At 34.9% G+C, this 17,107-nt stretch overlaps 3 protein-coding genes across 3 annotated transcripts; 2 read left to right on the forward strand and 1 right to left on the reverse strand.

Annotated features, from left to right (window-relative positions):
• Window positions 1–834: 834 nt before the first annotated feature.
• On the reverse strand, window positions 835–2,447 carry LOC106709898 (cell cycle checkpoint control protein RAD9A). Its single transcript, XM_014501816.2, has 3 exons — window positions 2,315–2,447; window positions 1,845–2,250; window positions 835–1,576 (listed from the first exon to the last, which is right to left on the reverse strand). The coding sequence occupies exons 1-3, from the start codon at window positions 2,346–2,348 to the stop codon at window positions 835–837; spliced, it is 1,182 nt and encodes a 393-aa protein (XP_014357302.2). The 5' UTR covers window positions 2,349–2,447.
• A 1,869-nt stretch (window positions 2,448–4,316) lies between these two features.
• On the forward strand, window positions 4,317–11,684 carry LOC106709867. The gene is made up of 6 exons (XM_045683228.1): window positions 4,317–4,452; window positions 8,301–8,421; window positions 9,499–9,705; window positions 9,950–10,186; window positions 10,291–10,577; window positions 11,244–11,684. The coding sequence occupies exons 1-6, from the start codon at window positions 4,440–4,442 to the stop codon at window positions 11,642–11,644; spliced, it is 1,266 nt and encodes a 421-aa protein (XP_045539184.1). The 5' UTR covers window positions 4,317–4,439; the 3' UTR covers window positions 11,645–11,684.
• A 1,875-nt stretch (window positions 11,685–13,559) lies between these two features.
• LOC106715639 lies at window positions 13,560–16,352 on the forward strand. Its single transcript, XM_045683318.1, has 5 exons — window positions 13,560–13,657; window positions 13,893–14,099; window positions 14,342–14,578; window positions 14,948–15,234; window positions 15,955–16,352. Exons 1-5 carry the CDS (start codon window positions 13,560–13,562, stop codon window positions 16,350–16,352), a joined length of 1,227 nt encoding a protein of 408 aa, XP_045539274.1.
• Window positions 16,353–17,107: the final 755 nt, after the last annotated feature.

A 17,107-nucleotide genomic window follows, 5' to 3' on the forward strand; every position in this document is an offset into this window, starting at 1 on the left:
AAGGATCATGGAAATATCTGCCGATTTCAATGATCCTAAGTCGTTGCTATATACATTGTGACAGGCGCTAGCGACACAACGCCTTTTCTTCGGGAATTGCACCTCCTCGATAAGTCTCATTGACGCGATCACCGTTAAAATTTTAAGTGATGTTTTCTACAAATATGTGGAGTTTATTGAATGCAAAACATGGTTTAAATATGATAAAAATGTATTAATGACTAACACAACTTTTTTAAAAACCTGTACACGCTCCCTCCACCCCTGAAAGAGCATACATAACATGACCTCTTTTATGTTTAGTATCCTAGCGGTCCCACGGCGCTCGAGTTACTCCACGTTTAACCTCTCGGCCTCTCCAACTACTGCTTATTAAGTTTTTTTTTATTAATTGCGCGCAGATGGATTTGCTGGTGACAGTAATTCATATGAGAAGTAGGTCTCCACCACCATGACATTGTACTAATATATAGTGTCATCTACATCCACCATTCTCTTTCACAAAACAGAGACCACATATAAAAGCCAGCATTGCTACAGTTGAAACACCCAGAAAAATGCATTGCAACCTATTGAAATCAAATGTCTCGGTAGCTTTTGACAGATCCAACGGAAGGAATACTTTACAAATCCACAACAATATGTGAAAAATTTCTTTACAACTTCTCAGGAATAATTTATCTTTCTGTAACTTTACTAGATAGAACTCAACTAGTTTACTGTTTCAAATTTTTTATAAAGGAATAATTGTATAAATTTTGACCTTATACATTATTGACAGTTGAAAAAGTCTTCAACATTTATAAAGAAAAATGAACAAAATAAATGAAAATTTTATTCACTATCAGAGTTCTGTGCTAGCACTACATCTTGTGTGCTTCGTGGATCAAATGTACTTTCAAAACACTTTTTGAATAGTGATTTTATCATTGTCTTTGATGTAGGTGAGGCTGGTATATTATCACAATCTTTAAAGTCCACTAAATTGTTGTTTACATTAACACTATTATCACAGTTATTTGTAGGAGCTTCATCATTAGGAATATCTACAAAGTTAAAAAGATGTGAATCTTCATCAAGACATTTTGAGATATCTTCATCTAAATGTGGTTTTTTACTTGCTGACTCTGAAAAATTATTTGAGTCTTTTCTTTTATTTCTTTCAACTCTTGAACTTTTCTGTATTGTTGATGCTTGTGTGGACACATCTGGCTTGGTAGTTGCTAACACAAAATGTGCTTCTAATGTTGTACCATTATGGACAATAAAGACTATTGGTTTACCAGTTGTTTCAAATTGTATTTGAATAGGTAAACCAAGTGCCTCCGCAAATGTTAATAATGCTTTGAATTCTTTCATAGTAAATGTCACTGCTGTCTCTTCACCTACAGTGTAACTATCAAATTCTTCTGCTTTAATATTGATTTGTGTTCGTATAATTTTTGATAAATCAATATTATCATCAATGTAATTTCTTAATAGTATTGAATTTGACAATGCTTCTAATGTTACCTGGTCATCTGAACTTTGGAAGTTGCTAATTGCTTCTGTAAGAATTCTCTGTGATGATGTTACTCTAAAAGCATAATAAATTATGTTACATAAAATCTTATATATATATATATATAAAAGAAAGTTGTGTTAGTTACACTATTTATAACTCAAGAACGGCTGATTCGATTTGACTAAAAATTGGTGGGCAGGAAGCTTAGAACCAGGAAACGGACATAGGATAATTTTTAGCCCATTTTCTATTTTTTATTCCGCGCGGACGGAGTCGCGGGTAAAAGCTAGTATAATAATGTAAGTAAATTAAATAGATTTATCAGACTTAGACTACCTACCGGTTTGGCACTAAATCCTTGGTGTAAACTGCTTGTGTTACTTTACTGTCTAAAATTGACACATAATGTGTTTTGATTATCCCATGTTTACATTTAAACTGGAAGATCAACTTACACTGGTCTAGTTCAAGCTTAATTTCTAAATTCTCTACTTGTTTATCCATATGAGCTGGTGATTTGAAAGTATTTAGAGCAGACTTCATCGATATTTTACATCTAGGACCTTCATTATCGCCATTTGTGTTATAATTGTAGTTAAAATATGAAAAAAAGTTTTTATTAAATTTAACCATAGCATAAGCTGATTCTGCAGTATTTAATGTTCTTAATCGTAGACAATCTACTAGGGATTCCAAATATAGTTCATCTCCGAATCTGGCTAATGCATGTATAGTTCTTCCTAAAACTAAACACAAAGTGTTAATGATTTAATAGCAGATAAATTAATTCAGATAATAGAATGTAGTAACCTTTTACGTTGGGACCTGGCACATAACATTTCATTTCTCTTGAAATATAAGTTGTATATACTATAGTAATACTCTGTTCTGTTCTTATTTGAACATAACAGTCAATTGGAATAAAATCCTTTAAACTCTTTCCGATGAACAGACTGTAGTTGTATTGATGATTGATGACATTAACAGATCTGACAGGTGACAGTTATGTATGAAGTATCTACTGGCTATAAGCATTCTGCCAAAAAAAATTGAGGATTTTACAAGAGGATCGGACGAAGTGTATGCATCTTTAAACAATAAAATATTTTTTTGTTCTTGCTCTCAGTGACCGACGCCTCGGCGATACTTTATTGGTTGCATAGAAATAACGGCCATGCAAGTAATTAAACAACCATTAACCCAGAGGGGTAGGCAGAAACGACGGAAGTACAATTTGCCAAAAGGAAAGTTATACAATTATAGGTGGGCCAATTTAATATACCACATTTGACATCTCTTAATTTAAACTTTATAGTGAGGTGAGCTGCTTAAAAACGACGATTAAAGTATCGTGAGTTCGTGAGTGAGAATTCTCATTGCAGCTTCGTTAAGCGATCTCCAGACTGTCGTGAACAGAGTGAACAAATACAGCGAGGAAGCTGGATTGTCTATTAACATAGACAAAACAAAGCCACAAATCTTAACCTAACTTATAATATTTCAATAGGATAGGAAACCAAAAACTATAGTGTACTCGACAATACAAATATAGTGTGACCAGGAAATCAAAACCCGGGTAGAAATTGCCAAAGCATCCTTCAACAAAATGAAAAAGCCCTTTTTGTCATCAAATTGACATAAAGCTTCGAATTTTATTTTTTTTATTTATTTTACTAAAAAAAATAGGATTCTACTCTCATACCTTCGGTTGCAAAGCATGGCAGATAAAAGAGGATACGAAGCGACGCAATTAGGCATTTGAAATATGGTATTACCGTCGTATGCTGCAGATTACCTGGATGCAGAAGGTCAGAAACGAGACGGTACTCCAGAGCGTAGCTATGAGCCGAAAATTTATGCGGACCGTCAAAAGGCGTAATGTAGAATACCTGAGCCACGTACTTCAGCATGATAGTTACTTGAGCTTATAATGAAGGGCAAGATCAAAGGCAAGAGATGCGCTGGAAGTAGGAGAATCGCGGCTACGTAATATTAGAGAATGGACGGGGATTGATCAGCGTAGGAATTGTTTCGCCTTGCATTACACCGGAATAAATTTTTCAAGTTAGCGGCCAACCTTCAAGACTGAAGAGGCACTGGAGGAGGAAGAATTTAAAACATCTTGTATCTTTGTCTGTAAGACATAGTAGTTTGTCCACAACTACTGAGTTGGAATGGTTTAAAGGATATTATTAAATTATTTTTTGGACAAGAATATAAAAAAAAACATATCATTGATTGGAGCAATTATTATTTACATATGGGTACAAATAAAAATAAATATATTAAAATGTTGCATAAATGTTTTAATGTTTCCTTTGTATTATTAGTTAAATGTTACAGTTTCAAGGAAAAAAATTGTTTACCTTTAGTTAGCTCTACCTACGTGATGTGACTTACTAGTAAGCTTCGGGACCGAGTTTACTATCGCATTTTTAAATTGCCACATATTTGTTTAAACGAACGAAAGAAAAAAAAAAAGTTAAAAGTTAAAAGTTTATCTTTAATTACAAACAAGGAGATTTTAACTTCGTAAATCGGGAAACATTTTTAATTTGTGTCTTTTAGAAATCGTGAGAATTTAATAAGTCATATTTGGATTACTTCAGAGCAGTTTTAAAATTTAATTTACCTTTTCGTAATCTGATAAATTATCATTTATCAGTTGTTTATCAACTGAAATGTTATTGTATATTATTATGCAAATTTCCGATTCGAAGGTTTGAAGGAGTAATCTTTAAATACTTATCCTTTCAATAACTAAAAATGTACTTGATTATCACATTTTTTTATCTGTTAGCAGTTTATATAAGATCCTTAATTCGGCCACAAAGACCAGTATAGCGCGAAATGATCGCTAACCAAGTAGTTTGTAAAATTATCGTGTTGCAATAATACGCATTTTTTTAAATAATTTACGTGATTAATAATCATCATGGATTTGACAGGTAGGATTAAATAAAAATTTTAATGTTTTTATTCATTAAATATCTTTATTTATATAGTAGCCTTTGCCCGCAAATTCGTTCATTCGGAATTAAACAAAAAAAACTTGACTAAGTAGCCCATAAGTTCGTCCAGAGAGTATTCTATATCTGTACCAAATTTCCTTCGCATTTATACTAGCTGTCGCCCACGACTACGTCTGCGTCATATTAAAAAAAAACTTAATTAGTAGCCTATATGTTCTTCCGGACTATGTCCTACATCTTTCCAAATTTCAGCGAGACCCGTTAAGCCATTCTGGAGATACCTTCCAACATCAATCTGTCTATATATCTAAACATTCGCATTTATAATGTTAGTAAGATCATTACGATACGTATATCATATTTCTTTAAAAAAACAGAGATGATAAAGTGTTTTTGTACTGCTGTTTTGTCAACGAAAACAGACAGATGAGTTACGCTTTTATAATTGGAAAGGTTAATGGAAACTGACAGACAATAAAGTTACATACAAGGGCTGAGATAGTTCCAGCTTGTTGAAAGATTCAATTCAGATAGAAAAATCAAAAGTTGGTAGCAGTATGTACCAGAAAATAAATTATATCTGTTGCAATAGTGAAATCCTAAAGAAAGACTAGGAGTTGTGAGAGAAGTGGATTAAAACATGTAATGCCGGCTCCTCAAGCTTGGCAAACAACGGCGAACAGCGAATACCAACAAATGTGAACGTGTATATAGGTGTTTGTCTGTTTTTGTTTGGTGTTCGCTGTTTTTGTAAGTGGTCGGCGTCGGTGCCGGTTTTTCTATACAAATCAAAGGATATTGAATAATGATCTTGCCAATCTTATGTTATAAATTCGAATTTTTAGATGGATGGATGTATGGATAGAACGGCTCAATGGATCTTGATGAAATTTGACACAGATGTAGAATACAGTCTGGAAGAACACATAGGTTACTTATTATGTTTTTTTTAAATTCCGCGCGACGGAGTCACGGGCAAAAGCTAGCAATTTCGCGTCGCAATTGTGGTCAGTATTTGGCATGTGTTTGGTAATTGTGGCTGTTTGTGGCGAACACCAAGAGTGAGAAGTCGGCTTAATCTTACTAATATTATAAATGCGAATGTTTAGATGGATGTATGGATGGATTAATGTTTGAAGGTATCTCCGGAAAGGCTCAATTAATCTTGATGAAATTTGGCACATATGTAGAACATAGTCGGGAATAACACATAGGCTACTAATAAAGTTTTACTTTTAATTACACGCGGACGGTTTCGGGGGGACAGTTAGTATTTGTGTATTCGAGTTCAATCATATTGCGATCTGATAAATGTTTTTGTAAGAAAGTGGGACAACTTTAGCCTTCCTGAATGTTTTGTCGGTGCAAACTCATCGTTGACAAACCAACTTGCTTAGCAATATTATACAATTTAAAAGCAAATATTTAATATGTACAAAGACGTAAACGAATGTTAATTTATTTAACAAGTATTTCTGGACGTGATTTTCCTCTGCCGAAAAAAACATATTGCTGTCTTTGTTCTTTTCGAAGTGTATGAGAGGGATGGTAATATGTTATTGTGCAGCTGTTGTTTCGCATGTCATCGTGATTTTATCAATCGAAAATCTTGTTAACCGTGAATTTAAATAACCGTTTACTTTATTGACACTTGTTGTCTTGATTGCTCTCATTTTCTTATTGAAGTGTATGAGAGGAATGACACTATTGTCCTAATACAGGTTCAACGTCAGTAACAAATTCACAATTATGATTTCATGTACTAATAGTAATTCCAAACATTCTTATAACCAAATGAAGGAGCATAATCCAGAACAATCTATTTGTTTTGATACAATTCAGAAGGAGTTATTGTATTTGTGAGATTGACTATTAGGTTTCCCGTTCGTTTAAACGGCCTAATGGTCTATCGGCCCATTAGGATATTTTTTCCCGTTTGTTCGACGCCAGAATTTCATTATATTTATGTTGATTCCTTTTAATTCTAATACTAATTAAGAAATAAAAAAACGGTTTTTTATCAACCATTATGATCTGAATTTTGGTTATTAATTATAAATAAAAATATTTAGAATTTACACATTTCAATGAGTATCGGATCGTTTGAAACAGAAACAAAAATGCTAGTGTTTAAGCAGTGAAAAAGGTTGACAATTTCTTCAATGAGTCAAAGTCGAGGGTTTGATTTCAAATATCACTTCCGCGAGGTAAAAGCCTTTTCAAGTATCTTGGCGAGTCGCTGCACAGAAAACAATATGAGGCAGGGCGTAGCAGGATGCGGGGGGAGGGTATTGCGCAGCGCGTCGATGACCTTGAGCCTAAAATATTATATTGAATAACACACATAAAAAAAAATACAGTCGAATTGATAACCTCCTTCTTTTTGAAGTCGGCTAAAAAGGAAGAACATTGCCAACTGAGTTATCTAATGCCGTAGTTAGAAAAGGCCGCGGTTGGGCGACCGCCCAAGGCGATGGACAGAAAAAGGCGCCATAGTCTCACATAACCCTGTTAACCCTCCAAAGGCATGTCTTTTTTACCAAAAAAGACATCGCTATAGAAATATCGCCCAGGGCGCTAGTAGTATGACCGTTATTGATGTAAAATATTTTTCGTTAAGTACATTTGCACTCATATCAGTATCGGTAGGTCTAGAAAGAGATGGATTGCGCGATAGGTGACATGATTAATGGAGGGAGTGTCAAATTAAATAACAAATTGGTCAAGATAAGCTGAAAGCTGCTAAGACATAGAGCTGAAAATTTGTAGGTATGTTAGGAACGCAATTATCAGTAAACCCTGATAAGTACCCATAGATTCTGTATATGGAAAAAATATATATCCAATGTCAAAGGTCCCAGGTTTTTTTTGAGTTTTTCGGCGAAATAGTTATTATTACTATTATTATTATTTTTGTATGGTGAAAGATGAAATATGTAGGTAAGGATTATGTGAATGTTTTGTAAGTGTAATATGTTTTATAATTTCAAGTAAAATAATTAGCCTAAATAATTAAAATGCTATCCGAAAACTATCATTTCACGCGGACGAAGTCGCGGGCACAGCTTGTTATGTTATAATTCCTCATCGACATTCAAAAAATATTGATAAAGCACGAATCTACTTCGTAGATTAAGAACATATTTTTTGATAATCTAAGGTGTACTCAGTATTTAATTCAACAATTTACACAAAAAAACATTATATAAGTACAAAAGCATATTATCGATTTATTATTTTTTTATATCATAAGTTGGCAAAAGAGCAAATCTAATATATAAAATTCTCGTGTCACAGTTTTCATTCCCGTACTTCTCCGAAACGGCTTGACCGATTCTCATGAAATTTTGTGAGTAGTAGGTCTGAGAATCGGCCAACATCTATTTTTCATTTTTTTTTAACTGCGCGCGGACGGAGTCGCGGGTGACAGCTAGTTGCTTATAAATTTCAGTAATTGCAGATGCGTTGCCTACCTTAAATCGACGGATGAAGGGACGCACAGAAATATTCACTTCCTATTCGTTTCCTCATCCGTAAAATCCAATTAATCTTCCCATCCTTTCTCTATAAAAAGGTGGGAAGGAAAAGATCGTCCAAAGTGCTTTTTATTTTTCTATAAGGCACTTCAAAAGGCAATGACATTATATTATTTATATACGTTTGGTACATACCAAAAGTAGATATAAGAGTAAAAAAGTATAATCAGAGAAAAATAAATAGTACAATAAAAGTAAACTGAAAATTGAAAGACCCCGTGTCTGGGCAATCGATTTGTAAATTTCTCCTTTTATTATTGTATTCTCTATTTCTCGTTTTTTTTTCAGTTGAGCAATATATGGAAGGTCTCTTAAGTAAGGAGGCCTACGACCATCCATCTGATTCGGTGCAGCTGGAAAAGTTGGAGTTAACACTGCCCGATTGGTACGATGAAAGACTCTTTAAAAAGTAAGTTAATTAAAACAATTTAAACAATAGTAAGTTTTACATAAAAATATAACCCCTAGAACATCAATCGTATTTTAAGAATTAATATAACAGTTAATAAAGGGTTGGCCCTTTTTTTCCCACAAAGCTAATGGTGAGCGAGAGGCTTTGCGTCGGACTTTAAAAATACGACCTCGTTTTTGCAAAAAATACTTAGCCAAAAAAGCCCAGATTTCTGCAAACATTTTTTTATGAAAAAAAATAGAATTATTTTATTAATGTGTGTTTTATTGACTCTATTTTTTACGAATTCAGTGCTATGTTTTCCCAATATGGCGTGTCTATACACATTCTCATTTGAACTCCATTTTAAATGTAACATTAGACAATCTCGTTGGATTTTTTTTATTATATTAATCCAAATATATTAATGAAATTAATACTTTCAAAATAACTTCAACGGATGTACACTTAGATATTTAAAACTAGCTTTTACCCGCGACTCCGTCCGCGCGGAATAAAATAAAATGCACACAAGATAAAAAAGTTCCTATGTCCGTCTCCTAGTTCTAAGCTACCTCCCCATCAATTTTCAGCTAAATCAGCTCGACCGATCTTGAGTTATAAATAGTGTAACTAACACAACTTTCTTTTATATATATAGAAGATAGATGTCGAGTAATTGTAGTGATTAAAAAAAACCTATTTCTTGTTACGAATCACGTGTACAACAATGGATTTGTTTCTCCACAACGTGTTTGAACTGAAACAATAAACGATTTATACTTTTTTTTTGTATCATTTAATTATTTTCTTAGTACTACGATTACGGAACGTTCATCTTGATGAATATTAAAAAGTACTTTTAATAATACGATGTAAATAATGATTTAAGACTACGTTTATTTTACGATTCCCATATTTTAGGGTTCATTGAAAATCGCCGCAGAACATGTCGAATAAACACCTTTCTTCTTTTGAATAAATGTATTTCTTTCTTTCTTTCTTTCTTTTTTTCTTTCTTTCTTTTTTATTTAAAAAAATACTTAATATACACTTTTAATCGGAATAAACGATAAATATATAATTTTATTTAAGGGGCCAACGATTTTTCTGGAAGCATTGTTTTGGCCTATCTTACGTGATGATGCCGGGGCTGGTAGCTGTATTCGCGGTACCTACGATATTGGAGGTGTTGGCTGGTTCAGGAAAGTCCTCGTCAAACTACACCGCTTTTAAGCGATACGTCGCAACGTTCCTGCATTTCCAGTCGTGGTTCACTTATGATCTGAAGCCGGGTAGTGTGTAAGTGCCGGTCTTCTCTACTGAAATATATTCAAAAAAACATATTGAGATCAAATTAAAACATCAAATGAGCACTTCAAGAAATTTATTCAAGATACTTTTCATAAATAAAAAGAAGTTAAAATGCTCTATCGAAGGTATCTAGCACAAGCAAGATTATTGTTTTATTATTTAAGTTAATAATGTAATAATTTGAATAAAAGATAGTACGTTGAATTTTAAATAAACTAAATTTTAATAACAGATCATGGAGATCCCTTTACGCTGTTCGATCTCAACATCTAAGAAACGGTCGCGCGGCTCGCTTGAAGAACAAGGGAACAATCTCTCAGCGTGACTTGGCTCTCACTCAGTTTGGTGTCATCGGCCTCGGCATCCTGAAGCCAGACCGTTTCGGCTTGCGACAGGAAGATCCAGAGGATTGGGAGGCCTTCAACCATCTTTGGGGAGTTCTCGGCTATATGCTGGGTTTGGAAGATAAGTAAGTATAATTTATTTCTCAACAAAATAGTAGAATAGTGTCTTCTTTAGTAGAATAGAGTCTGTATTTGTGGAAAACAGTTTTAGAAACAGTTTTTATCACAGGTACAACATGTGTCGGAGGACTATGGATGAAACACGTCAGGTATGTAAGCTGATACTGGAGCGCGTATACACGCCGTGCCTGGAGAACGTGCCGGAATACTTTGAGCACATGGCTCGCGTCATGATGGACGGCATGTGGGCGGTGAACGGCGCCACGGAGGCCGGAAGCCTCATGTACATTACCAAGAACTTGGCCGAGGTACCCGGATACGTCTACACCGAGGCCGAGAGGATCGCGTTGCAGGCAAAGCTGAAAGAGAAGCTGTCTGGAAAACATGAGAATACTGGTAAATACAGTAATTAGAATCTTACTTTAATTTAGTACGAATTAAGGAGAGAATATGTAAAGAGATAAATATTATTAATCTTACGAGAAATGAAGGACTGACTACCTCCCCTATTAGACGGTTGACTCCTTCATGGAGTTAATCCGTTCGTGCAGCTAGGGAAGTTCTAAGCTCTATCCCTGCGCAGTAATTCTCTTCTCTAATTACTTTTTTTTCTACAACAAATAAACTAGCGTTTTACCTCGATCCCAACTGATGTTAAGTGTCTATAGAAGTGGTCGATAGATGGTGTGCGCTTAGTCTTTAACTTAATCTTGAAGGTACTTTGATTGAATGTGGATGGCTATAAAAGTAGAGGAAGACAAAAGAAAGTATGGATGGATTGTGTGAAAGAGGATATGCAGAAGAAAGAAAGACGGCTGACAGAGATGTTTGGAGGAGTACATGTGCCGGACCTCCATAGGGATAAGGGTAGGTTGATGATGATGATGATGAAGTTACTTTAAAGCTGAATAAAAATTACTGACGCCGGCAACTAAATCCAGTCCTTTACTATGTCCACAAGAAGCATCGAGGTCGACAAATTATTTATGGCACTCTATTGTTGAATGATTTTTTTTTAATTTTTACAATATGATGCAATTACATAAACGTATCTTATTACAGGTGTGGATGTATCAACATTGATACAGAAATGCAGTGTAGAGGGTCTCCCTGACCTTCCGCCGCGACTCCTCTACCTAAAAGACTACGACAGTTGGGACAATATTCCTGAATATAAGAAGCTATCTTACGGGTCGAAATATAAATTAGCTGTTTTATCTCTATTCATGGCTTTCTATTCGACGTACTTCGGTCGATTGGTGCTTAATCTGTATTATAAAATGTCAATGTTTTTAGCGGAGTATTTTCCATACGTTGCTTTCTTTTTGTATGGCATCAAGAAATCTTATGTTGATATATTCAAAGACCCGGAATATGATAATACTAAAAATGTACCAAATTCGGAATACTATAAACCTCAACCTCCAGAGCCCTGGTACAGAGTATTACTGTCTTTTTGGTAACCGATGATTATATGAATAACCCAATACAAATATATGAAATAGCAAATTTTGTGTTTTTTTTTATTCCCATTACTTTTAATACCCGTTGAAAAAAACTTATTATTATCATTTTATTTAATTACTTTGAGCCAGTATGTATACTTACATCCGGATAGTTAACATTTTTAATGAAATTTCTAACTAAGAAATTGGTTTATTTATTTTTCCGCGACATGATTATTTAAAAAAAGTATTCGTTGAATTATTAAGTACTACTTTAATTGAAAATTGTTGAAGAGCGAACTTTTTTAAACGCAGTATAATATGATTTGTTAAAGTCCGAATTTTAATAAGTTAAAAAGAAAAACACATAAGATTGTCTCTATTGTGTATATGTACCTGCCTGTAGTAGCTTTATATAATGCTCTAGATAATTGCCGATACAAGCAGTGCATTTTAAGACGTCTATTCATTATGTTGCATTTGTAGAAGATTTTTAAAATATCGTTGTAAAGAAAAAAATAAGTGTAATTTTATACCAGCGTAATTTTTTTTTTCATCATGGATTTGACAGGTAGGAATTTTAGTAATATTATAAATTCGAAAGTTTGGATGGATATTTATTACTGCGTAACTCTGGAACGCCTGTATAGATTTTGTTGAAATTTAGCATAGAAATAGAACGAAGATTGGAAGATCGAATGCGTTACATTTTCAACCGGAAAATGTGCACTTTCAATGAAAATTTTTGTTTTTCATATAACTTAGAGCAACAAAAAATACCCTCGTTTTTCTTTTTTTTTCCAAGCGTACGAATTCGCGGGCAACAGCAAAATAAGCTACAAATTAATTAGCTTTTACGACTAGCTGGGCTGAATAAAAAAGGCCAGAAGATATAGATACTTTTTAATACTGGCCATGAGGGCTTTTTCTATCACAGAGTGAACAGAATCGTTTTCGTTTTGTGTGTGCCCACTAATTAAATATTTGTGCGTAATAGACTTAATTTTAAGAACAGATAAGGCATATAAATACATAGAAAACATAAACTTATTCTTTTGCTGACCACAGCAATTATCAGAATAAAATGTGATTCGTAAATTATTGTCATTTATTTCTGATGCCCTCTTTGTCAAATACTTCCAAACACACGTTGCTATTTCGTTAGCTCCTCTTAATGCCTCGACCTCGCTCCAGACAAAACAATCACAATAGTCTTTCGCTAATTCACTTATAGTAAAATTACAAACATTGAGCTTACACTTGTAATATAAAGTAGAAACATCTCCTTTCGGAAGAGGCAACACTGCCTGGAGGTCATAACAGGCAACAATGTAGTTTTCCTTAACCATTGTTTTGTCATTTGACTTTTCCTGGCGACATAATTCTTTTTCAAGCTGGTGTTGGTCGTATCTGTTTTGTAATTCTATTGTTTTATCAACAGCGTTTTTAAAGCTAATGCATAGTTCGCACTGGTCTTTTTTAGGTGTGTGAAAGCCAATGTTGTAATCTTCATTAAACACTTTTCTATATGTATGAATTTTAGCAGCTTCAACACCATCACTCAAGCATTGTGTTTGGTAGTCGGTATAAAGATCTGTAAGGTTTAGTGAAGGGTTAGTCTCCCCAAACTTGGAACTTCGTCAATCACGCTGGCCGAGTGCGGGTAGACTCCAAACATTTCTTGGAATTTTTTTGGAGTTTGTCGTACGAAATATTTAACAATAATACATCAGTCAAGCCTTTTATCCCACAGGCGGTCACATCATTAGTGCGGACATACCCATGTGTGCCATTTTGAGACGACGGCCGTTTTACATTTCTCATAGCCTACCATACTCTACTCATCAAGTAATTTCGTTCAACTAATTTTATATTTTTTAAACCCGTTAAAAATGTCTCTATATTTTCAGCTGAGCAATATCTCGAGGGTCTTATGAGTGAGGAAGCTTATGAAAGTCCATCTGACTCCGTCAAGCCTGAGGAATTGGAGATGAAGCTGCCACCGTGGTTTGATGAAACTCTTTATAACAAGTAAGGAAATCTTTAAAAGTTTGTAAAGTAAGGTATTCTTACCACGATTGAACTTTTTGAGTTGCCACGAAAGTTTAAAATCCTAAGAGTAACTTCCTTTTATTTAGACACATGAAAAGTGAACAACATAACAACAATAATTACTTCATTTTTAACTACATACGGTCGAAACATGCGGACTTTGCGTATATCTTTGGAGATAATGTTTAGATTAACGACCACAATATTTTTTTAGAGGTCGACGTTTCTTCTGGCGGTTTTGCTTTGGGTTCGGATCAGTTATGATACCTGGTCTGGTAGCGATATTCTCTGTGCCCACTATCCTGCAAGTGCTCGTCTGCTCCAGAAGATCCTCTTCAAAGTATACCGCCTTCAAGCGCTATATTTCTACGTCCTTACATGTAAAATCTTGGTTGAGTCATGATCTGAAGCCTGGTAGCTTGTAAGTATATTGGATTTATGTATAAAAAGTTATTAAGTAATGTCACGATATTCCGAATACTTCGAAGGTTCTTCGCAAGAGTAAAATAAGTAATTATTTTACCGCGTTGTGTTACTTGCCTGATGAGTGCACGTGGAATAGAGTTTAGAATGTAAAGCCATTAATTTGACGAGTTTGCAACGAATGTGATCTCTTTTGCAATCTGTATCTAAATTGAATTCGTTTTACTTTATGTTCCGCAGATCATGGCAATCGTTGTATGTCGTAAGATCAAGGCATATAAAAAATGGCCGCGCAACTCGATTGAAGAAACAAGGCACGCTGTCTCAACGTGATTTAGCTCTCACTATGTTCGGGACCATCGGTCTTGGAATCCTTAAACCAGATCGATTCGGTATCAGACAAGAGGAACCTGAAGATTGGGAGGCATTTAATCACTTCTGGAAAGTTATTGGCTACATGTTAGGCATGGAAGATAGGTTTGTATGAACTTGTAACTACTTTGTAATCGCATATTGTTGAATCCTAATATGATTTTTATGGTTAAAGATAGTAAAAGACCAAGCATCTTTGTTACTAACCGACATCAATCGCAAGACCTGAACCTTTTAGAATATACAATCTTTGTGTTATAAAAAGGAAAAAAGGAATATGTTGAAGGGGATATGGTTCAGCATTTCCACAGGTGAAATACGGAAGTGTATACTTCGTCAAGATTATGTCGATTTGTATAATTGTAAAAAGCGTATACATATCATAATATTAACAAAACTGTCGTTGAAATCATGAGGTCGTCATTATGATTTTTTATTTCTACAGGTTTACAAGACGTTTGAAATGTATTACAGATATAACATGTGTCGTAAGAACGTACAGGAAACCCGTGAGGTATGTCGGCTGATACTGGAGCGCGTATACACGCCGTGCCTGGAGAACGTGCCGGAGTACTTCGAGCACATGGCACGTGTCATGATGGATGGCATGTGGGCGGTAAACGGTGGCATGGAGGCCGGTAGCCTCATGTACGTTACCAAGAACCTAAATGACGTTCCCGGGTACGTTCTCACCGAGGCCGAGAGGATCGTGCTGCAGACAAAACTGAAAGAGAAGCTGGCTGGGAAACATGAGGATACTGGTAATTTTAAAATTTTTGTATTCCCATCTTCTGTTAAAGTGACAAATCAGCATCGTTTCGCTGAAAGTTAAGTTATCACCGCTGTCCACAATAACAAAGGAACTGTCGGAAAGATATTTTTTCTTGAAAGACCTTTGAGTTACGTTCCAACTGTGATAGAGTCAGTAGCAACAGCTTTGAACCTCTTGGCTGTCGTAGACGTGCGGATATCGATCTATTGGCTTAGTTCGTCGCGCCATTTGTGAGTTTCACTCTTCGAAAAATCAGTTTAATGTTTTTAGTTTGCCAATGCGAGAAAGGATAGGTATAGATATACCTTGGTAAGATGTCCGATTCGATGACAAGTTAGATAACTTGTCATCGAATCGGACATCTTCGCCACACAGACGCCACACGCCACACTTCGACGCACAGAAAGAGCCTCTACTTGCCTATCCTTTAGTTATGTGTCTCCTCCTCCATCAAATGCACTTCCCCTTCCTTTACTTTCCTTATAAGAAAAGGGCGGGAAGGGAACGTGGACTAAAATTAGGCCTCCGACAAGCACACTCATCAGACGAAACGTGGAATTGATTCCACTTCACGCCTGTCTTCTGTGTGGTCGTGGTATTGCATCGGTCGACCTGGCCCATTCGTGCACTCAACAAATATTAGTGATGCGGGATCTACCACTATTAAAAAGTTTCTTTTTAAATTTATAACCACTAGTATTGATTATAGGAGTGGACGCATCAACTCTGATCGAAAAATCAAGTCTTCATGAAACAGCACGTGAACCACGTCTACTCTACCTTAGAAATTACGACAGATTAGACACCGCACCAGAATACAAGAAGCTTTCTTATGCTTCCAAATATAAATTAACACTTTCATCTATGATGACAGCTTTCTACAAAACGTCCGTAGGAAGGATCCTCTTAAACTGGTATTATATCACAGTACTGTACTTGTCAGAGTATTTCCCGTACGTTGCATTCTTTCTCTATGGAATCAAGGATTCTTATGTGAAAATATTCAAAGACAGCCCACTCGGGGACATTCAACCTAAAACTAATATGGAATACAACGCGCCTCAACCACCGGAACCCTGGTACAGAGCAATTTTATCATTTTGGTAAAAAAGTATTTAGTAAAAAACTGTCAAAATACTTAATCTGCGCTTTTTATATTAATGCTCGTATGTTTAAAACATATTGTTATTTCTGTTTTGTCAGAAATAATGACAGAGATGACGATATGTTTTGTTTTATACAGAGATTTGGACCTCAGAAACCTAATGATAAGTAATAAATGAAATGGTGAAAAAGTTTTCATTTTTTCTTATAAAAGACCTATGACAGGAAAATCAGTGGGCTTATCACGAAAATTTGTGACAATCGCCATCGTATACCCGTCTTCAATTACATCAAAATTAGAATGAGATTTTTGGTGTACTTTACTCCCGATAGGGGGCGCTGCACAAATTTTTAATACAATTTTGTCGCTACCGAGACGAGTGATTGTCACAAAAATTAATGCAGGTTGTTTGACTATAATTTGACTATTCTTGCATATTTTTTTCCGTGTTATCTATTTTTATGAAATAATTTAATTTCCGATATACAATTTTACACCAATAGATGGCACTTTTGTAAGTATTAATTGCGTTCCAACGACGGACTTTTTTTACAAACTTGCATTTACAATAAAAATAAACAAACTTATGTATTAATTTCGGCCCTTACTACAATATCATAAAGAGAATCTGACATATTTAGCGTAGCCCTCCGGTCAACGAACTGTACCAGTATTTATCATCATAACTGTTTTTTATCTGCATCAAGTAGCTTTATATACTGAAATATTTGCCGACCTTGATCATAGTGAGTGGTGT

The sequence above is a fragment of the Papilio machaon genome, chromosome 21, assembly GCF_912999745.1.
Source record: "Papilio machaon chromosome 21, ilPapMach1.1, whole genome shotgun sequence".
NCBI classification, from domain to species: domain Eukaryota; kingdom Metazoa; phylum Arthropoda; class Insecta; order Lepidoptera; family Papilionidae; genus Papilio; species Papilio machaon.